Source organism: Salvelinus namaycush, chromosome 5, assembly GCF_016432855.1.
Source record: "Salvelinus namaycush isolate Seneca chromosome 5, SaNama_1.0, whole genome shotgun sequence".
Classification (NCBI taxonomy): domain Eukaryota; kingdom Metazoa; phylum Chordata; class Actinopteri; order Salmoniformes; family Salmonidae; genus Salvelinus; species Salvelinus namaycush.
Genome location: NC_052311.1, coordinates 18,648,177 through 18,671,675, shown reverse-complemented (window position 1 = coordinate 18,671,675; position 23,499 = coordinate 18,648,177). Strand labels below are relative to the sequence as shown.

At 42.6% G+C, this 23,499-nt stretch overlaps 1 protein-coding gene across 2 annotated transcripts in view; it reads left to right on the top strand.

Moving 5' to 3' along the window:
* LOC120048023 (LIM domain-binding protein 2-like) overlaps window positions 1-23,499 on the top strand; it is a 106,771-nt gene that overhangs the window by 68,879 nt on the left and 14,393 nt on the right. For both annotated transcript variants that reach the window (XM_038993694.1, XM_038993693.1), the window contains exons 3-6: window positions 1,887-2,059; window positions 12,475-12,597; window positions 15,429-15,512; window positions 20,486-20,609. In XM_038993694.1, coding sequence (XP_038849622.1) covers window positions 1,887-2,059; window positions 12,475-12,597; window positions 15,429-15,512; window positions 20,486-20,609 — 504 coding nt within the window. The remainder of the gene's footprint in view (window positions 1-1,886; window positions 2,060-12,474; window positions 12,598-15,428; window positions 15,513-20,485; window positions 20,610-23,499) is intronic.

The following is a 23,499-nucleotide window of genomic DNA, read 5'->3' as shown; positions in this document are numbered from 1 at the left end:
TACCTCTCTCACCCGTCGCCTCTCTCTCGCCCTCTACCTCTCTCTCCCTCTACCTCTCTCCCATCTCCTCTCTCCACCTGTACCTCTCTCTCCCATTGCCTCTTTCTCCCTCTACCTCTCCCTCCCATCTCCTCTCTACCTGTACCTCTTTCTCCCATTTCCTCTCTCTACCTGTACCTCTCTCTCCCTCTACCTCTCTCTACCATCTCCTCTCTCCCTCTACCTCTCTCTCCCATCTCCTCTCTTTACCTCTACCTCTTTCTCCCATCTCCTCTCTCTACCTGTACCTCTCTCCCATTGCCTCTCTCTCCCTCTAAGTCTCTCTCCCATCTCCTTAGCAGTCAGCTCCGCTCCTGGTGCTCACTTTCTTTTTCAACTATGAGGGGAGAGCGTCATTTACACACACAGCGACTTGGGACTGCAGCTCCTCCCTCCCTCCCTCTTCCAGCCACTGCTCACCCTCCTTCTTCCTCCCTCATTTCCCTCTCTCCCTTCCTCCCTCCATCCTCCCGCCACTGCTCACACACTGCCAAACATTTTATATCTTTATTTAGTCATGCCCGGTATTATTGAATTTCAAAAAACATGCCAGTCACGGGTACTTCCTTTCCCTCTCTCCCGCTCTCTCTCTCTCTCTCTCTCTCTCTCTTTGTCTCTCTCTCTTTGTCTCTCTCTCTCTGCAGTGTCATAACCTCAGGAGCCTCAGCCACTACCGTCTTTGGGGAACATTTCTAAATGAAGTTTTATTTCCCTAACTTTGCTCCCTCTGGGGAACAGAGTAACATAATTCCACACAACAGAGTGAAGATTTGACAGAGAGAAAATCCAGAGTATCACAAGCTTGTTTCACAGAGGGAGAGAGAGTAGGATGATGGATTTCCAACATGCAGGGCTTTTTTTGATTCAAAAGTGGAAATTCAGATTCTTCTCTTTCTTAGTCTTTTTTGGTCTTTTTTCTCTTTTCCAAAATGGCTGCTTTGGAACCCAAACACAAATAAGAACTCATATTTAGCCATTCTCCTTTCCAATATGTTTGCTTCGAACATAAACACAAACAAGTATATACAGTATACTTTATTGTAGATACATTGTCTCCTTTCCTTGTTACACATTCACTTCCCAGACAAACTGATAATGTGATGAAGAGATATAGTTTTGTGATATCGTGATGAAGAGATATCCTGTCTGTTTTGCATAAAGTCACAGTGTATCCTACAGCATCGTCCTTTCATATCCTCCATTATATTCCTTTAAACAGAGAAGTAGTTGACAGAGAACAGAGGGGAGAGAAGAAAGGAAGCCTGAGGGCAAAAGACACTGACATACTTCTTCCTCCTGTGCTCTCTCTCTCTCTCTTTCTCTTGTTTTTGTCAAACTCTAAATCCACGGCGTTCCTGCGCTTTGAGTTCTTTTAGCATTCTCTAGTAAACACTTACAGCTTTCCTGTAGCTTTCTCACCAGACTGTCCAGGTTTTGATTGCTTGGAATCAATCCCTCACTAAACAGGCAAACAAGTAAAGGAACCTGTATTTTGCAAAACAAATGTTTTGTTACTGTGTGGACACTTCACAACAAGACAAAGGAAAGCAGATCAGTAATGACTAAAACCAGTTAGCATATAGGAACATGGTGTAACACTGTCCATTCACCTATAGGTCTTGGTCAGGTATAATTGGTCTTGGTCACATTATAATAGATCATGGCTATCCTACAAAAGCTAGTTTGTTAAAAACTCAAGTCTACAAATGAATCAATTACTTGATGAGGGAATTATGTATTTTTCCTATTTTTCCCTTTTTTAAATTGGACAGACACTCACCCTTCACTACTTTAGTCTCATATTTCAACTATGAATAATTTCCCCTCTCTTTTTTTCTTTTTCTCAGCTATCGGACGAACGCTCATCCCGCGCTACTTCAGCACAGTGTTTGAGGGCGGAGTCACTGACCTGTACTACATCCTCAAACACTCCAAGGAGTCTTTCCACAACTCCTGCATCACTGTGGACTGTGATCAGTGCACCATGGTCACCCAGTATGGGAAGCCAATGTTTACAAAGGTAAGGTCTGTAATCCTGACCCAGGGGCTGCCTCTGATTGGCTGAATACCCAGGACACCAGGTGGTTGGAGTTGTCAACAAAGCAGCATGACAGAAATATGATGCCACGTTTTTGAACTACCGGTAGTTTCTTTGAGAAGATATATAAAGCGATCTGTGCATTTGAACAACAGTATAAATGCACCTATTTCACTTTTGCAACCACTGCTGCACATGCTGCCAGTGTTTTGAACAGATCAGATTACGCTATTTAGAACAAGCAGCCAGCTCATGAACGAACGAGTTCACCAGGGAGAACGGTCGTCACTTGTTACCATAGCTACAAAGTCATAAAGCCCACCTATTTCTACAATTTCTCTTCTTAAAATGTGATTTTAAACATAACCTTAACCCTGACATTAACCACACTGTTAACCTTATGCCTAACCCTCACCTTAAATGTTGTTTTCATGACCTTTTACAATATAGATATTGACTTTGTGGCTGTGGTAACTAGTGGAAACCAGGGAGAACGCAATAACCATTCAGATACAATAAGTGAAAACACATTATCTAACTTGGGATAATTAGCTAGGATAGTATCACAAAGCATGGTGTGCTAGCCAGTTAACTTTCATAACTTCGTATTTCCGAGTTAGTCAGATATTAGTTTAGAAAGACTTGACATTGGCATGGGAGCTAACTAGCTAGCAAGCTACCAGCTATCAAAGGTAGATAACTGGTTAATTTGACCAAAAAATATTTCAAACTATTTCTCAATGTTTCTCAAAATAACTGTAGCTGGCTAATTAATTTGATCAAGCTTTGTGATACACAAGGTGTTATGCTGTTTTAGTCCACACAACACGTTGCCTTGTCACCTACAATTGAACATGATGAGCAACATGGTGGGAAACAAAATTGGCCATGCTTTTTTGTCCTACCAGATACGCAATGAGAAGGTTCTAGCTTGTGTATCCCTCTGTCCTTCGACTCTTGTTGGATGTAGTTGTCCGGTTTATCAGCTCCCAGGCTTCCATGGCTGTTATGATTATTTATTCACAAGTTAATTATAATTAGCTTTTTGCTTTAGCACCATCTGTACCTTATAGAGCAGATCTAGTCTCAAGTGCGGAAAAAAGCCGCCCGGCACGAGAGACTCATTGGGAGGAGACTAGAGCAGACCCAGAAGTTCTGACTGAGCAGACGCACATTTGAGTGCCTAAGGACGGTCCATTTACTTTGTACGGTTGTAATTTATGCTATGGTATCCTGCAATTTCATTGGGGCAGCTCCCCTCATAGCAAGAAAGTCCAAGCCATGTTGGCATGGCATAAGTAACTACAGCCTGTTTTGAACAATATATTTTTGAAACAGGAAAATGTACACATTTACCGCACTTTTATGAGAATTTAAAACATAATCCATGAATTATATAATATACAGTAAAAATGTAAATAAATTACCAATCACAAGTGGGCCACCGCCCCTAACGCCCTAATGGGCGGTCCGCCGCGGTCCTAACCCCTGTAATTTGGGGTGGCAGGTAGCCTAGTGATTAGAGTGTTGGTCCGGAAACTGAAAGGTTGCTAGATCGAATCCCCCAGCTGACAAGGTAAAAATCTGTCGTTCTGCCCATGAACAAAGCAGTTATCCCACTGTTCCTAGGCCGTCATTGTAAATAAGAGTATGTTCTTAACTGACTTGCCTAGTTAAAAAAATATATGCAAACCTGTCATTGTAACCTATGCAATGTTGTACACAATTAAAAACAAAAAAACTACTTTTTAAGTGAGAATGGGCATTGGTCTGAAGCCAAAAAATAAAGGAAATTCACATTAGCGGCACAATGCCTATTCCACCCATGCTCTACCAAGGTTTTACAGCACACAGCTTTGAGCTACTACAGTAGCTATGTTGGTATTGTACTTCAAACTATGTGTAGGCAGGTTGTTAAGGATTCAAACCTTCTCAAACAGCCTAATTCATACTCTTAGATGAGGTGCTTCCACAATAATATGATTTGTACCGCATACAAGGTAATGTATTGGATTCTTCACACACCACAGTAAGACATTATCCCATTACGCAACCGTTTCATGCTTTTTTTTATAAATGAAAGGTGCTTTGCTTTTAAATGCTTTGCTTTTATACTTACCAGACCATCAGGCTTGATTGAGATGTTTTGCCTTATAGTAATGTGGTGCATGCCTATATTAGCAAACATGTAATTTTTTTTTTTTTATCATAATAACATCCTTTTTTGGTAAATTGGTGCCCAACATAACAATAGGTGGTGGTGTGTTGGACACAGTAGCTCAGATAGGTAGAGCCTCTCTGCATTCCTGATTTCTGTAACTGTTAGCTTACTTGTGTAATATTGAATTAAGCTCAGAACCACTTGTGTTTCAAATATTATCGTGTTTTCTATCTGATAACACCCACTGTGTACCGAACCGATTTGGCTGAGGACCCGAGTTTTAGGATTACCTCTGGAGAACAGAACGGACAACGAGAACAGATTGTGGACTGTGAAATGTTTGGTGAATTCCCCTCTTTTCCCCAGTATGCAAAACTCCCTAATAAACCCCCCATTTGCATTCTAGTTGTGCTCCTTGTGCGTGTTTGGTTATTGAACTTTTGGCGCACTCCCACCTTCTTGGGGCTCATCTAGGGGTGGAGAAGACCTCAGACAGGATCAAGGCATGATTTTACTGGCCGGTGGTGAAGAGAGCAGTGGAAGATTACTGCCGCAGTTGCCCGGAGTTCCAGCAGGTGGCGCCAAAACCACTTTCGCAGCCCCTTAATTTCCCTACCCATTATTTCAGTCCCTTTCAGCAGGATCCCAATGGACCTGGTAGGACCTCTACCCAAGAGCAACCGAGGGCAACTGAGGTGATTCTGGATTATGCCACCAGGTACCCGGAAGCCATTCCCCTGCGCACCATGGCCACCAGGGAATCACAAGTGAGTTAGTCATGCTGTTCTCCTGAGTAGGCATCCCCAATGCGATATTGACCGACCAGGGCACCCCCTTCATGTCGCGAATCATGAAGGATCTATGCAAACTAATGAAAATAACCCAGGTGCGCACCTCAGTGTATTACCCGCAGACCGATGGGTTGGTGGAAAGATTCAAATGAACCCTGAAGCAGATGCTAAAGAAGGTGATGAGACGGACGGAAAGAATTGGGATCAGCTGCTACCCAACCTGATGTTTTTGATCCGAGAAGTGCCCCAAGCGTCAACAGGATTCTCTCCCTTCGAACTCCTGTACGGGAGACGACCCAGAGGACTGCTGGATGTGGCTAAAGAAGCCTGGGAACAGCAACCGTCGCCCCACCGGACCATGGTGGAGCACGTGGAAGACATGAGAGACCGGATGGCAACTCTGTGGTCCCTGGTAAGGGAACATATGCTGGAGGCCCAGGAGGCCCATGCGTGGGTGTACAACAGAGGGGCACAACGAAGGGACTTCTAGCCAGGAGACAAATTGTTGGTGTTAGTCCCCACCTCAGAATGTTTTTGGGGCCATACAAAGTCCTTGAGAAGGTGGGGGAGGTTAACTATAGGGTCAGACAGCCGGGACATAGGCATCTGACCCAGATTTACCATGTGAATTTGCTAAAGAAAGGGAATGCACGTGATCTACTCTATTTCCCCAAAGAAGGCTACCACAGAGACCAAGCCGGCGAAGGTGCCACTGGGGGAGCAGCTGAGCCAAGCACAGAATCAGGAGCTGAGGGAGTTGGTCGGCCGGAACCAGGATGTGTTCCCCAGTGAATCAGGACACACCAATCTGGTACAGCACAGCATCATCACCGAACCCGGGATAAATGTGAAGTTGAGACCCTACCGCATACCGGAAGCAAAGAGGCTATCAGGACTGAGGTAAAAACGATGTTAAAAGCTGATATAATCAAAGAGTCGAATAGTGAGTGGGGTAGCCCCATAGTGTTTGTGCCGAAACCAGACGGCACTATTCGCTTCTGTAATGATTTTAGAAAGGTAAATTAAAATCTCAAAGTTCGAATCCTAACCCATGCCCCGAATTGATGAATTAATCGAACGGCTATGGACCGCCCGATTTATCAGCACACTCAAGCTGACGAAGGGTTATTGGCAGGTGCTCTTAACTCCTGAGGCACGAGAGAAAACTGCTTTCGCCACCCCTGACGGGCTGTTCCATTACAAGAAGCTGCACGGGGCCCGGCCACCTTCCAGAGGTTGATGGACCGGATTCTCCGTCCCCATCGTGAGTACGTGGCAGCCTACATCGATGATATTGTTATCCATAAAAGCGAGTGGGAGACACATCTAAACCAGTTGGCGGGGCTAACAGCGAACCCAAAGAAATGTCGGCTCGGCCTGCAGGAGGCTGAGTACCTGGGGTACACGATTGGGAGGGGATGTGTCAAACCCAGGTGAAGAAAGTGGAGGCAATTCGGGACTGACCCCGCCCCCTCACCAAGAAGCAGGTACGCACGTTTGTGGGGTTGACTAGTTACTACCAGAGATTTATTCCCCACTTTGCCTCCCTAGCCAGCTTCCTGACAATCTGACCAGGAGCTGTCTGCCCGCCCAGGTGATGTGGACCGAGGGGACGGAGAAATCCTTCTAGGACCTAAAGGGAGCACTGTGTTCTGGACCTGTGTTCTGGACCCGTGCTGGTGACCCCGTACTTCTCCAAATGCCACATGCCGATGCCCTCTCCAGGAGGGATGTTCTAGGGAGCTGGACCGCCCCTCCCTCCCTCCCGGACGGAGCTGAGGGGGGGGGGGGGGGGGGCAGACAGCAGGGAGAGGGGAGTGGTTATTGAAGGAAGATATCTTGCAGCTCGCTGGCTCCACCCCCGAACCTTATATGGACTTCCTGCCCCAACGAGGTGAGCCTGTGGATCATTAAGTCAGGGAGTACTTGGGGATAAAGGAGGAAACGGACTGCACAAAGGGGCAGAGAACGGAGAGGGAAGCGTGTGTTATGAAGAGAGAAATATCGGTGTGATTTCCCGTTGTGACCTGGACTGCCTGATTACCCCACTGTGTACTGAACCGGTTTGGCTGAGGACCCGAGTTTTAGGATTACCTCTGGAGAATGAAACGGACAACTAGAACGGATTGTGGACTGTGAAATGGTTGGTGAATTCCCCTCCTTTCCCCAGTGTGCAAAACTCCCTGATAAACTCTCCATTTGCGTTCTAGTTGTACTCCTTGGTTATTGAACTTAGTCACGTGGAAACCCCACATCCTTGAACCTGCTACTATATATATACACCAGTGTATGTAACAGTTTAACTTTATTCCGTCCCCTCGCCCCGACCCGGGCGCGAACCAGGGACCCTCTGCACACATCAACAACAGTCACCCACGAAGCATCGTTACCCATCGCTCCACAAAAGCCGCGGCCCTTGCAGAGCAAGGGGAACCACTACTTCAAGGTCTCAAAGCGAGTGACGTCACCGATTGAAACGCTATTAGCACGCACCACCGCTAACTAGCTAGCCATTTCACATCGGTTACATGTACATAATATATATATATTATATATATATATATACCAGTGTACACACCAGTGTACATAATTATAAAAGCAGGACACTGTAAAGTTCATTATCCCTCTGAGTATGAATTAGGCTGTTTGAGATGGTTTGAATCCTAAACAACCTGCCTACACATAGTTTGAAGTACAATACCAACATAGCTACTGTAGTAGCTCAAAGCTGTGTGCTGGAGAATCTTGGTAGAGCATGGGTGGAATAGGCATTGTAGTGCTCATGTGAATTTCCTTACTTTTTCAGCTTTGGACCAATGCCTATTCTCACCTATAACATATTTTTTTTGTTTTTAATGTGATTTTTTTACAATTTATTTTAATTTCCGTGGAAGGTGATTATGTAACATTATTATACAGTTTAACACGTGCTCTCCTTGTGAACCCTCACAATGTTGTGGGTTTTATTGGTTTTATTTATTGATAAGATCCCAGCTCATAATCCTACTGATCATTGCTCAAAGCAAATTGGTGAGAGCAAGGAAACAAAGACTGAAGCAAATATTTACCATGCGATTAAACAATGGAGCTGGCTAGATGACTACAGGAGTGTGAAATATGGATGAGCTGTTCTCCGTGAAAGGGTTTTGAAATATTCTCTCTCGCCAAGGCGAGGTGTGATCGTGAATATATCATATTCATCCACCTCAGTGGAAACGACTTGGGACACACAGAGGGGACAGCCCTGGCGTGTCAGATGAGAGTTGATTTGGAGGTAGTCCATCCGAATGTTCCCTGTGACAACGGTGGTCTACTCTGACATGACACAGTGGAGGAGTTGGATGTTCTAGTGTGAGGAGGACATCAACAAGTGCATAGAGATGGCCCAGCGCTCTGTCAACCAGCTGGTGTTTGCATTTCTCCATGACAGGCGCATGCCCACAATCCACCACTTTGCCATAAATCACTGTGTCGCTGGGCAGTACTGTAGGGCAAGGTTTCCCAAACTTGGTCCTGGGGCCCACCCTGGGTGGACGTTTTGGTTTTTGCTCTAGCACTACACAGCTGATTCAAATAATCAAACCTTGATGATGAATAGGTTATTTGAATCAGGTGTGTAGTGTTAGGACAAAAACCACAATGTGCACCCAGGGGGGGGGGGGCCCAAGACTGAGTTTGGGAAACTTTGCCATAGGATGAGGGCATAATATCTCCGGGAGGCGAACACCCAATATTCTGATTTACAAGCGGTAACTTTAACCATTACGTCATGACTTGTGTTTTTAACACATTGATTTCGACAGAGAATTTAAATGTCTGAAAGCGTTTGTTCCAAAATTATTTTGTTCATTCACTCAGTAGTGATTTCACATTTATTTCTCTTGCTTGATTAAAATACAATAGTCTAAAACAGTCAATTTGTTGAAAACAGACTCATTTAATAACATAGTTAAAAAGCATTTCCTTTTCTTTTGAGCGCATGCTGCTGCAGGCAGCATTTTGAATTATTCTGTATGTAAATCCGTGGACACTCCATTTAGAATGGTATGTTTTTGTGGATGTCCATCATCCATTTGGCAAAAAAAGGGTTCCAAAAGGGTTCTTCGGCTGTCCCCATAGGGGAACCAATTTTGTTCCAGGTAGAACCCTTTTGGTTCCAGGTAGAAAACTTTTGGGTTCCAGGTAGAACCCTTTCTCCTATGGGGACAGCCGAAGAACCCTTTTGGAACCCTTTTTTCATTGCAGTGACATTTTCTCAGCCAACCACCCCATTCAAGCTTTAACAAAATCAGGAAGGGGAAATTTTGTTCATTAAAATAAATCCCACTAACAGCACGTTCCGGGAGCTTCCATCCAGGCTTCTGGCTCTGGAGCGCTGAATCTCAATGAGCTCTCTACCTCGCTCCCTCTTCCCTCTCCTCCACCATCCTCCCTCCTCCCTCTTCCCTCTCCTCCACCCCCCTCCCTCCATCCCCCGATTCCTCATCCCTGGAGAAATCATTCCCGGTCTGCTTCCCTATCCCAGAGAGAAAAGCCCCCACAATCCCACTGGGAGTAATCTGGATGTGTAAACCCGAAGTATGTGTGTGTGTGTGTGTGTGTGTGTGTGTGTGTGTGTGTGTGTGTGTGTGTGTGTGTGTGTGTGTGTGTGTGTGTGTGTGTGTGTGTGTGTGTGTGTGTGTGTGTGTGTGTGTGTGTGTGTGCATGTTTGTGTGTGTGTGCATGTTTGTGTGTGTGTGTGTGTGTGTGTGTGTGTGTGTGTGTGTGTGTGTGTGTGTGTGTGTGTGTGTGTGTGTGTGTGTGTGTGTGTGTGTGCGTGCGCGTGTGCGTGTGCGTGTGTGCGTGTGTGCGTGTGTGTGTGTGTGTGTGTGTGTGTGTGCGAGGCGGGAGTGCCGGTTTTTGGATGATGGTACCCCCTGCTGTACCCCTATGGTGTCCCAGTACCTCCATTCAACACCCAGCAGGTCCTACTATACCTGGGCTCTGTGGATATAGCATCGTAGTATCGGGGCCAAGGTCCTTGTTACTGTAGCCCAGTGGGCCCTCGCTACCTGTGGGGACAGAAGAACCAGGTGGGGGCTCTGTGGATGTAGCATCATAGCATCTGGGCTAAGGTCCATGTTACTGTAGCCCAGTGGACCATCGCTACCTGTGGGGACAGAAGAAAAAAAGCCAGCCTAGTTTATCAGGCACTGATTCAATCTCTCTCCGTTTAATTTTCATTTGTTAATTGTGTAAACTGTTTAAGCAAAAGGCAAATTGAATTGAATTGATATGGTTGATGAATTGGTACATAATATCAGTGTAATAACGGTATATTACAGCCTAATACAATGAACACTTGACTATAGAATGTATTTCCTGTTATTAACTGTATTACAGCCTAATACACAATGAATGTATGATGTTTTATATTGTAACTACATGTAACAGGTGTGTTATTAATGCTCTATTATGCCCTTATTCATAATGAATAATCTTTCAGTAATATTGATATATAAACCTAATCCATTATGAATAAGGCCTACAGTTGCACCTTATACAGTAGAGAATGATGGGATATTGTGTTACTCTCAGAATATGTGGTTGAGATCCCTTAGCTAAGCGAATGTGCACAAGATTTATTACAGGCATCTTAAATCAATGGGGACCCTCCAAGGGGCCTTACCTTTTTATGGACAGTGTTTTTATTGACCAGGATTTTCATCTGTTGCCCATACTTTTCGTACGTCCTGTGAAGTGTCGTGTTGTAAGACTGAAGGTTTTGTTAACAAGCCACTTTAGCCAACCGATATCATAGAGGTGTCGTTTTTAATAGTTTCCATCACATTTTGGCTTGAATGTTTGCTGTACAGTTTATGTACACATATGATATAATATTCATACATTTCTTCTGGACAATATTTCTGTCCGTTTAGGGGACCCCTTTTGGCTCAAGGGTACCCCCAGTGGCAAACAATCCGTATAGTTTATTTAACTCCCGTGAAAAGGTTTCATGATGTTTAAAAAAATATTTTAGCATGTGTAGGTCTTTGTGTTAATACCAATGGAAGCGATACAGAATTTCACTTAGCTCTGTCGCCAGTATTGTTCAACTCATACTTTTGCACTGTGGCTGGAGTTCAATAGTATGAGAAGCAGCTGGAATCATTTTCAAACTAGAATGAAAGCCCTTTCCATTGTCCATTAAACACTTATGATAATTTAAAAAAACATTGCTTCTGTCTAATCCTCATTAATCTATCTAAAAACATACACATTATCGGCCTGAACAGCATCCCTCCAACGACTAACCGTTAAGCTCGATAACTATCAAAAAGTAGTTCCGACTCTTAATCCCAATAGTAAGAATAACTCATGAATACACTATCAAGGCACACAGAAACATCGTCACATTTTAGCCATGTAGCATAGACTATACTACATCCCCAGAACGCCCTAAATCATATATTCAATGGTAGGAGCTAGTAGAGGAAAGAATATTCCCCTTTTCTCTACTTTTTCTTTTTTTCCAGTGTGGCGGAGTGATACCACGTGACCAGGCCTGTATGCCCGCCAGCCTCTTTCTTGTTGATCCTCGGGAGACCATCTGTGCTGGGGGCATTGATTAGAGTGTCTGGTGGGATTACATCTTTTCTGTTGCCATGCCAACTAATCAGCTGATTTTCTTTTTTGCTGCTCGCTCTATCCCTCCCTCCGGTTGCCACGGCAACGAAACATTGGGAACTGCAAGAGCCCTGACAACACTGAATTCGGCTAAAGGGGCGAATGTGTGTGTGTTTTTTCTGGCTCTCTCATACTCGTCCACACACATACTCTCTCTCTCTCTTGCACACTCTCCATTTCTCTCTCTTTCTCTCTCTCGCTCTCTCACACACTCTCCCTCTCTCTCTCTCTCTCTCTCTCTCTCTCTCTCTCTTAATTGGCAACTCTCTCTGACCCAAAGTTCTTGTGTCTCTGCCGTAAACACACTACTCTCAACATCATCTTCAAGAGAGTGTGAGGAATGAGAGGAACAAGGACAGACCAGCTGAATAAGGACAGAGTAAATAATAGTCTGCCCAATTCCAAACAACTTCAACGTATTCCAAAGTGAATGACATCCTGCTGAGTATTAAGAATCGATCCCTGTAATGATTACCCAAATAAACAGACAGCCGCGTGCCAGCTAGCTAAAAATGACTGATCGTAAAAGAAATACATCAATATGGGGAATTATTTTGAAGGTGAAGTAAACCGTAGTATACTATATCCCAAGGGCCTTTTATTTTGAAAAGCGCTTTTGAATGAAGCTGAATACTATAGGCCTACATTTGTTACAAAGGTTGTTATGAATAATACTACAAGACTCATAAAGGTGTCATGCCTGTTCTCATGCAGATGTTATGAATGCCTTATGTGTACCCCCTTCAGATAAAGTGTTCCCCATCTTTGTTGTTGGACAGGTATGCACAGAGGGGCGACTGATTCTTGAATTTGCCTTTGACGACCTCATGAGGATCAAGACCTGGCACTTCACCATCCGGCAATACCGAGAACTCATCCCCCGCAGCATCCTGGCCATGCACGTGAGTGGTGTGACATCATCAACATGGGCCGACTGCACGGCGACACAAATTTACCACTTAGGGTTGGATAGGTGGTGCTGCCTATGCTGGATAGAGGGTGATGCCTATGCTGGATAGAGGGTGATGCCCATGCTGTCACAGAAGCCATTATGGCAAGATGCAAACATATACCCTCTATCCAACTCTATGGTTTGACATCATCAACATGCGCCAACCACCACCCACCCATTTTCCATCCAGGTGTATCCTATTCTCGATTGTTAATGAGAGTCCTCTTCCTCAGGCTCTTAAGTGGCCCAACTCCACCAAGACACTTAGACGCTATTCATAAGCATATGAATTTAAAAGCTATACAAAGCAGTTTGGAAAGTGTCCCAATTTGGAGGGATTTTAAAAACCAATTTATTTGCAGACATCAAAGGAAGGCTTGGATGAAAGAGGGCCCTTGCCTGAGCAAAAAAAATAACAAGGTCAAATGAATAATCTGTTTAATTCCAGTGTAATGAACATAATAGTCACACAGAGGGAATGGCAGTGAAGTGAGCAACTTATAGGTTGTCATAGTTCCATACGTTATACATTGTATATTATATTCAGTAGTGCACAGTCATACTCTAGTCATACTCTAATATCATGAATATGTTTGCATCAAATACATTCCCTGTCTGCATGTCACCTATCATAACCTAAACACACCTACCTCAAAGTGTGCAACACTGCAACTTTTACTTCAGCCCTGTGGGCCTAAAGGTGTATTTAAGTACTTTTCCCTGAATAGCCAGCCTCCTTCTTTTTGCCAAGTCTTTATATGAAATTCACACACGATTAAATTGGCCCCTGTGGGTATTCCCACTAATTTCAGGAGAGTAGGGTATTGTGGGCCTTGGACGGATATTTCACAGGCATACGAGTGATGTGTAAAAGTGAGTTAGCTCTTTTGATCATAGCCTCGACTAATGAAAAGTGTAGAGAGAGTCCGGACTGGAAGTGAGAAGACTGAATTTAGACAGACACAATTGTGCTAGTTCGTGTGTGCATGCACATTGCCCCCAGACATTCACACACAGACATAGACACAAACACACACATACACACATATACACATGCACATGGATGTACTGTATGTGCTCACACGCACACAAACACACACACATTTTGCAGGCTTTGTTATAAAATTCTAAACATATTTTTTTTGCTCAAACATTAATTTCTTGTAAAAGCACACATTTTGTATTGGAAAAATGGTAACATTTGTCGTAATCCTCCTCGTCTGAGGAGGAGCAAGGATCGGACCAAAGCGCAGCGTGGTTTGAATACATGATTTAATTATATGAACGAAGTCGAAAAACACTTGACAATATACAAAACAATAAACGACGTGAACAAACGAACGAAAATAGTACCGTGTGGCGAACAAACACAGACACGGCAACAATCACCCACAAACAAACATTGAAAACAGCCTACCTTAATATGGTTCCCAATCAGAGACAATGACAAACACCTGCCTCTGATTGAGAACCATATTAGGCCAAACGAACAAACCTAAACATAGAAACAAATAACATAGACTGCCCACCCCAACTCACGCCCTGACCATACTAAATAAAGACAAAACAAGGAAATAAGTTCAGGAACGTGACAAAAATACGTGTTGTGGGTATTTCCTAGTTTCACCCCACTGGGCAAAAGCTGGTTGAATCAATGTTGTTTTCACATCATTTCATACAAAATATAAAATGTGATGGTGTTGAATCAATGTGGAAAAGTGATTGGATTTGAAAACAGATTTGTATTTTATCTCCTTTTTCTCCCCAATTTTGATCTTGTCTCATCGCTGCAACCTCTCAACCGGCTCAGGAGGCGAAGGTTGTTAAGAAGCGCCAAACCCCGCTTCTTAACAACCGCCCACTTAATCCCGGAAGCCAGCCACACCAATTTGTCAGAGGAAACACCGTTCACCTGACGACCGAGGTCAGCCTGCAGGCTCCCGGCCTGCCACAAGGAGTCGCTAGAGCGCAATGAGCCAAGTTAAGCCCCCCCGGCCAAACCCTCCCCTAACCCGAATGACGCTAGGCCAATTGTGCGCCTCCCTATGGGACTCCCGATCACGGCTGGTTGTGATACAGCCTGGGATCAAACCCGGGTCTATAGTGATGCCTCTAGCACAGTGATGCTGTGCCTTAGACTGCTACGCCACTCGGGAGGCCCATTTCATATTTTTTCCACACAACTTTTAACCTAAATTCAATGAAATTCTGAAATTATTTTTTGATTTCACATTCAATTCACGTTAGTTGACAACTCAACCAAATGTAAATCAAAACTAGACGTTGAGCTGACGTCTGCCCAGTGGGACAGCTTTGTGGGTATTTCAAGGCTCGTGTATTCTGACACTGAATTTTTGAATGGGTATTCAATGTAGTTGTTGATGACCATAGTTGAGAAAGTATTTGACATCTCTTTGAGTCACAGGTTCTCACAACACTAAGCTGTAGTCAGGTGGCTTCTTGATATTGATATTTAGTTTCCAATTTCAAATCATACTCTAAGATAAACCGATTTTAAAGTGTGTTTTTTTCCATCGTCCTTCTTTCCTGACTTTCTCTACACCAAGATTCAACTGGGAATTAGTGTGTTTTGGATTTTGAATGGAAGCAGAGCCAGGCTAGGCTTCTCATCTGTCTTTTGTTTTGTCAATACACAGCATTTTCAGACTGAAGACTTCTATTATATAAAAGAGTTCTAACAAATTAATATTAGTAGTTAATATTAATGCAAACTGTATGTTGCCCCCCCCCCCCCCCCCCCCCCCCCCCCTCAACCCTTAGGCACAAGACCCCCAGGTTCTGGAACAGCTCTCCAAAAACATCACCCGCATGGGGCTGACCAACTTCACCCTCAACTACCTCAGGGTAAGAGCTCTCTGTCTCCTGTTTGTCTCTCTGTGTCTGTCTCTCTCTGTCTCTCTGTGTCTGTCTCTCTGTCTCTCGCTGTCTCTGTCTGTGTCCTCCTGTTTCTGTCTCTGTCTCTCTTTCTCTCTCTGTCTGTGTCTATGTGTCTGTCTGTGTCTGTCTCTCTGTCTGTCTCTCTCCGGCTGTGTCTGTGTGGGTCTTTCTGTTGCTTTCTGTTGCTCTCTCTCTCTTTTCCTTTCACATAGACACACACACAAAGATGTGCACACACACACACACACACACATACACACACACACACACATACACACACACACACACACACACACACACACACACACACACATACACACACACACACACACACACACACACACACACACACACACACACACACACACACACACACACACACACACACACACACACACACACCACTATTCAGTCCATCAATCACCTTGATATAGGTACCATACCATACCCTCCACAATTTGTAATTGTTAGGTACCTGAAAATGAATATTTATAAAATGTCAAGATGGAATATACAACATAATTCCATTCACAGACAGTACTGATAGATGTCACCATATGTTATTTTAATCTGAATACATAAAACAGTACTGACAGCTATTACAACATGTTATTTTAATCTGAATACATAAAACAGTACTGACAGCTATCACAATATGTTATTTTAATCTGAATACATAAAACAGTACTGACAGCTATCACAATATGTTATTTTAATCTGAATACATAAAACAGTACTGACAGCTATCACAATATGTTATTTTAATCTGAATACATAAAACAGTACTGACAGCTATCACAATATGTTATTTTAATCTGAATACATAACAGTACTGACAGCTATCACAATATGTTATTTTAATCTGAATACATAAAACAGTACTGACAGCTATCACAATATGTTATTTTAATCTGAATACATAAAACAGTACTGACAGCTATCACAATATGTTACTTTAATCTGAATACATAAAACAGTACTGACAGCTATCACAATATGTTATTTTAATCTGAACACATAAAACAGTACTGACAGCTATCACAATATGTTATTTTAATCTGAATACATAAAACAGTACTGACAGCTATTACAACATTTTATTTTAATCTGAATACATAAAACAGTACTGACAGCTATCACAATATGTTATTTTAATCTGAATACATAACAGTACTGACAGCTATCACAATATGTTATTTTAATCTGAACACATAAAACAGTACTGACAGCTATCACAATATGTTATTTTAATCTGAATACATAACAGTACTGACAGCTATCACAATATGTTATTTTAATCTGAATACATAAAACAGTACTGACAGCTATCACAATATGTTATTTTAATCTGAATACATAACAGTACTGACAGCTATCACAATATGTTATTTTAATCTGAATACATAAACCAGTACTGACAGCTATTACAATGTTATTTTAATCTGAATACATAAAACAGTACTGACAGCTATCACTGTCACGTTCCTGACCGGTTTTCTGTTATTTTGTATGTGTTTGACGGTCAGGGCGTGAGTTTGGGTGGGTAGTCTATGTTATGTGTTTCTATGTTGGTTAAAGGGTGACCTGATATGGCTCTCAATTAGAGGCAGGTGGTTTTCATTTCCTCTGATTGAGAGCCATATTAAGGTAGGTGTTTTCACATTGATTGTGGTGGGTGGTTGTCTCCTGTGTCTGTGTCTATGTTATACGTCTGTAGCCTGTGTGTGCACTACGTTCATAGCTTCACGGTCGTTTGTTTGTTTTGTTAGTTTTTTTGTAAGAGTGTTTCTTTTCGTGTTACGTCTTCGTCATCAATATTAAAAGGAAGATGTATTTCTCACACGCTGCGCCTTGGTCCAATCTCTCTTATCAAGACGATCGTGACAATCACAATATGTTATTTTAATCTGAATACATAAAACAGTACTGACAGCTATCACAATATGTTATTTTAATCTGAATACATAAACCAGTATTGACAGCTATCACAATAAGTTATTTTAATCTGAATATATAAAACAGTACTGAGAGCTATTACAATGTTATATTATTCTGAATACATAGAGTATTGACAGCTATCACAATATGTTATTTTATTCTGAATACATAAATGCATCAGTGAATATCCACCTATATGTATGTTCTTCTTTACTTTTTGGTTCCAGTCCTCAGTGTATTTATAACATAAACTTAGTGGACTTCTCAGCAGTCTGCACCAGAATACATTAGTCAGTATTTCAGATGTCTTTTGTTTGTGCTTTTCATTCCAAGATTGAGTGACAGCTCCGATTTCCAAATGGGAGAACAAGAGAAGAAGAGTGAGGGAGAAAAGAGAGAGGGAGTGAATTAATTGGATTGAGAAAATTAGCATAACATTAATGAATGCTCCCTGTTGACTCATAATTGTGAAATGCAGCACGGAGAGACGGCGAAGAGCTTAGCCGCTGTTTATTATGAAGAATGTGTAGAGAGAGTCGAGGGAGAGAGAGGGGAGAGAGACAGAGACAGAGACAGAGGGCTTTTGGGTAGATTTTTGAATGACCGTTCTTAACATTTTGTTGGATTCATGTTTTTTTTAAAGATTTCTTGCAGCATACCATGAAAATAATTATGGAAAGCATATGGAATGATCATATGGAATACATTGAGTTTAGTTTTGGAGAGGTGTGCGCCATAACACACCTACAGTATATTATTTAGTTATTTTGCATAACTCAAATTACACAGACAGACTTGCTTTACAGTTAATGACAATATGTCATCCATTACCTATAGGAGATTTCGCTAATGGCCGTTAGTGTAACGCTACTAGGCTATTCCTTTGAGTTTTCATTTTTATGACACCCCACAACCTACCTAACTTATCCCAAACAAAATACCCCTTGTAATTTTTCACCAACAAATCCTAGTCTTGGCTATGAGGCAAATTAGGAATTGGCTGACTTTTGGAGGTGGGGTCAATTTCATACTGTACATTGAGTAAATATCATCGGTCTGCCTCACGTCACAGTGAGCCGTAATGATTTCTCTCTTGCTATCTTAGAGTGTCGCTGTTCAAATAAAATACGCCCTCTCCTCACATAAATGGAGTCTTTATTGTCTTTCAAACGGCGCCCATGCATTTCCTACCATCTATCAGTTCTTCCCAAAGAGACTGACGGTTTCCTGGCCAAGGGTCAAAACAAGCTTTTTTTTTGGTCACTGTATTTAAGCCTTTCCATGTGTTAGAGCCGTGCAGCAGACTTCCTACCATTCAACCTGAAAATAGCACTTGTTTTCAGGGTCAAATCCAGGGATTGTTCCCTGAGCTAGGGGGGATATAGCCGTGTCAAGAGGACAGCAACAGAGAAACAACATGGGCTTAGTGTGCTACATGTGTTACATGCATGTTCTCTTCGCCTGCATACCGTCCAATGGCATTAGGAAATAGATCTGTAGTAGTAGTGACTCTTATTCCTTATGATCTAAAAGGCTAAACTGATCCTATTTACACATCCAGGTCTGTTTTGATAGGCCTAGATATGTAGGATCTTAATTTGAGCCAGTTTGCTACAGCAGGAAAACAAATCCTGCAGCAACAGGAAATGTGAATTATTATGTGGATTATAATTAATGGACATTTTTGTAGGGGTTTATACATTTTTAGTAAGGCAAAAGGGGAAATTACTAACTCGAGAAGCCTTTTAAACATCAAATACACTACAAATTTGACATTTCCTGCATTGCTGGAAGGTTCTCCTTCAACAGTTGTGATCCAATTAAGATCCTACACCTGTATGAGTACAAACCATTTCTGTGTGGACCTCGCTTTGTGTACGGGGGCATTATCATGCTGAAACAAGAAAGGGCCTTCCCCAAACTGTTGCCATATAGTTGGAAGCACAGAAATTGTCTAGAATGTCATTGTATGCTATAGCTTTAAGATTTCCCTTTCCAAACCTTGAAAAACAGCGCCAGAACATTATTCCTCCTCAACCAAACTTTGCAGTTGGCACTATGCATTGGGGCAGGGAGAGTTCTCCTGGCATTCGCCAAACCCAGATTCGTCCATCGGACTGCCAGATGGTAAAGTGTGATTCATCACTCCAGTGAACTTGTTTTCACTGCTCCAGAGTCCAATGGCGGCGAGCTTTACACCACTCGAGCCGGTGCAGTTTGGAACTCTGTAGTGAGCGTTGCAACCGAGGACAGACAATTTTTACGCGCTATGCGCTTCAGCACTCGGTGGTCCCATTCTGTGAGCTTGTTTGGCCTACCACTTCACAGCTGAGCCGTTGTTGCTCCTAGACGTTTCCACTTCACAATAACAGCACTTACAGTTGACTGGGGCAGCTCTAGCAGGGCAGAAATTTGACAAACTGACTTGTTGGAAAGGTGGCATTCTATGATGATGCCACGTTGAAAGTCACTGAGTTCCTTAGTATGGCCATTCTACTGCCAATATTTGTCTGTGGAGATTGCATGGCTGTGTAATCTTTTTTATACACCTGTCATCAAAGGGTGTGGCTGAAATAGCTGAATCCACTAATTTGAAGGGTCTGTGTACCTGCATGACAATGCTTTGGTGTGACAGCAGGGACGAGCATTTTGATGTTTGTTGCTGCCTAAGATAACTGTTGAGGGAGGCTGTTTGCCACATGTGAAAGTTACACAGCTGTGAGTGTCTTACCTATTTAAGCTGACAAACTGGCCCACGTGTCCTCTTTGTGATGAGTTCATAGATCACTTGAGGATTCTCCTTGTTGGATTCTGTAATACAGAGTTTCAGATACAGTATGTAGAAATGATACCCTTTAGAGCGAAGCTCACACAACAGTTACAGATACATCTTCACCAACATGGAAAACAATGTGTATATGTACTATATATGCATTTGCGTTTTTATACTACCAAATCTAACATTTGCGTGTGTGTGTGTTGGTTTTTTCCATCATCTGCAGCTGTGTGTCATCCTGGAGCCCATGCAGGAGCTCATGTCCAGGCACAAGACCTACAACCTCAGCCCTAGGGACTGTCTGAAGACATGCCTGTTCCAGAAGTGGCAGAGAATGGTGGCCCCGCCAGGTAACGTTTATACGGCTTTACTAACCAAACACACTGTTCTGCAACTATCAATACTGTGTTCCAAATGGCACCATATTCCCGGTATAGTGCAATACTTTTCACCAGTGCCCTATGGGACACAACCAATGTTATTATAGTGACTATAGTAATAGGAGAGCTGAGGTGATATAATGACAATGGTTAGATTGTCTAATTTCTAGAGACCATGTTTAAAAAACAGAGAATGTAATCAATTTTTATTACATTATTTGTATTTCTAAATATGTATTATATTGCATAATACCTCAAATTTATTCTCCCTGTCAGGAATCAGGAAATTTATCAGGACTTCCTCTGGAATTTTTATTTGAATAGACTGTAACCGGCCATTTCAGGGTTTTATGATTGATGTTGGAAGGGTGGTTCTTAAAAAATAGTTGGCTTAAACTGTCTGTGGAATATTAAAGCTGGAGTTTTTGACATATTCAAGGGCTGCAAATTACTGCAATGTTCGCCAGGGCATGACAAGACGTCTTAAAAAAAGCAACACCAGTAGAAACCCTTTGACTCAGACCTGTGTAATGTGCAAGGCTTCTGAACTTTAATTAAGGGTGCCTGGTGTAATCAAACTACAAGATCCAACTCCCTCGCTGATAGCTCCCAAGAGGTTTGAATTCTCACTGTCAATGAGCGTAGAATCATCTGGAACAGACGCTTTGGAAAAGGAGAAGTTGAACTGTCAATGTGTAATTGTGCACAAGGAGATAAACCTTTGTTCAATTTCATGTTGTATATTATCAGGGTTCAGTGAAAAAAAATGTAAGGTGCCAAACGCTGTATAGGAGCTGACAGCAGCTTTGGGATCCAGAACCCTCTGTATATGTCTTTACATATTGCCTTTACTCAATACCTGTTTCACTAGTGGACTTTATTCTTAACATTGTATTGGGTGTATAGCCAGATTATTAGAATGGTAGCTTTTATCATTTGACACAGATCTAGGATCAGTTTTCCTGGTAATAAATCTTTCGTGTGCCACTACAGTTCGTCTGTCTGCCTGTGTTTTTAAAGGAAGCCAAACTGAACTAAGCTGGTCTAATAATTGTGTAATTGTGGTTTCCTTATTAGTCAAGTTTTTCATCTTTCCTCCAATTCTTCTCAGACCTGGAAAATGGTTCTGTTTTAGCGAGGAAGGAAGCACGGATGCATTTATGCACTGATAAGTATTTTTTATGGAAATGGACAAGTTTTAGTGCGTCATTTGTTCGGCATCGACGTAAACAGTTGTGATGCCAGAGGCGGTTGTTTCTGACAATGGACATCATGTTCCTGTTCCTGGGTTTGTCAAAGTAGTGGATGGGAATTGGTAATAGACTTGTCACCGTTTTGATAGTTTCTCGTGACAACCTTAAACATTACAATTGACTAGCAATACAGAAATTTATTTGGTTCTGGGTGCAGAGATTACAGTTCTGATTAAAAAAAGGTGTACAGTGCATTCGGAAAGTATTCAGAACACTGGACTTTTTCCACATTTTGTTACATTACACCCTTATTCTAAAATGGATTAAATCGTTTTTTCCCCTCATCAATCCACACACAATATCCTATAATGACAAAGCAAAAACAGGTTTTTATACATTTTTGCAAATGTATTTAAAAAACCTGATATCACATTTACATAAGTATTCAGACCCTTTGTTGAAGCACCTTTGGCAGTGATTACAGCTTCAAGTCTTCAATGGCACAAGCTTGGCACACCTGAATTTGGGGAGTTTCTCCCATTATTTTCTGCAGATCCTCTCAAGATCTGTCAGGTTGGATGGGGAGCGTCGCTGTACAGCTATTTTCAGGTCTCTCCAGAGATGTTCGATTGGGTTCGGGCTCTGACTGGGTTACTCAAGGACATTCAGAGACTTGTCCCGAAGCCATTCCTGCGTTGTCTTGGCTGTGCTTAGGGTCATTGTCCTGTTGGAAGGTGAACCTTCGCCCCAGGCTGAGGACCTGAGAGCTCTGGAGCAGGTTTTCATCAAGGATCTCTGTACTTTACTCCTCACTAGTCTCCCAGTCCTTGCCACTGAAAACATCCCCACAGCATGATGCTCCCACCACCATGCTTCACCGTAGGGATGGTGCCAGGTTTCCTCCAGATGTGACGCTTGGCATTCAGGCCAAAATGTTCAATCTTGGTTTCATCAGACCAGAGAATCTGGTTTCTCGTGGTCTGAGAGTCTTTAGGTGCCTTTTGGAAAACTCCAAGCGGGCTGTCATGTGCCTTTTCCTGAGGAGTGGCTCCCATCTGGCCACTCTACCATAAAGGCCTGATTGGTTAAGTATTGCAGAGATGGTTGTTCTTTTGGAAGGTTTTCCCATCTCCACAGAGGAACTCTGGAGCTCTGTCAGAGTGACCATTGGGTTCTTGGTCACCTCCCTGACCAAGGCCCTTCTCCCCCGATTTCTCAGTTTGGCCGAGCGGCCAGCTCTAGGAAGAGTCTTGGTGGTTCCAAACTTCTTCCATTTAAGAATGATGGAGGCCACTGTGTTCTTGGGGACCTTCAATGCTGCAGAAATGTTTTGGTACCCTTCCCAAGATCTGTGCCTTGACACAATCCTGTCTCGGAGCTCTACGGACAATTCCTTCTACCTCATGGCTTGGTTTTTGCCCTGACATGCACTGTCAACTGTGGGACCTTATATAGACAGTGTGTGCCTTTCCAAATCATGTCCAATCATTTGAATTTACCACAGGTGGACTCCAATCAAGTTGTAGCAAAATCTCAAGGATGATCAATGGAAACAGGATGTACCTGAGCTCAATTTTGAGTCTCATAGCAAAGGGTCTGAATACTTACGTAAATAAAGTATTTCTGTTTTGTATTTCTAATACATTTGCTAAACTTTCTAAAAACCT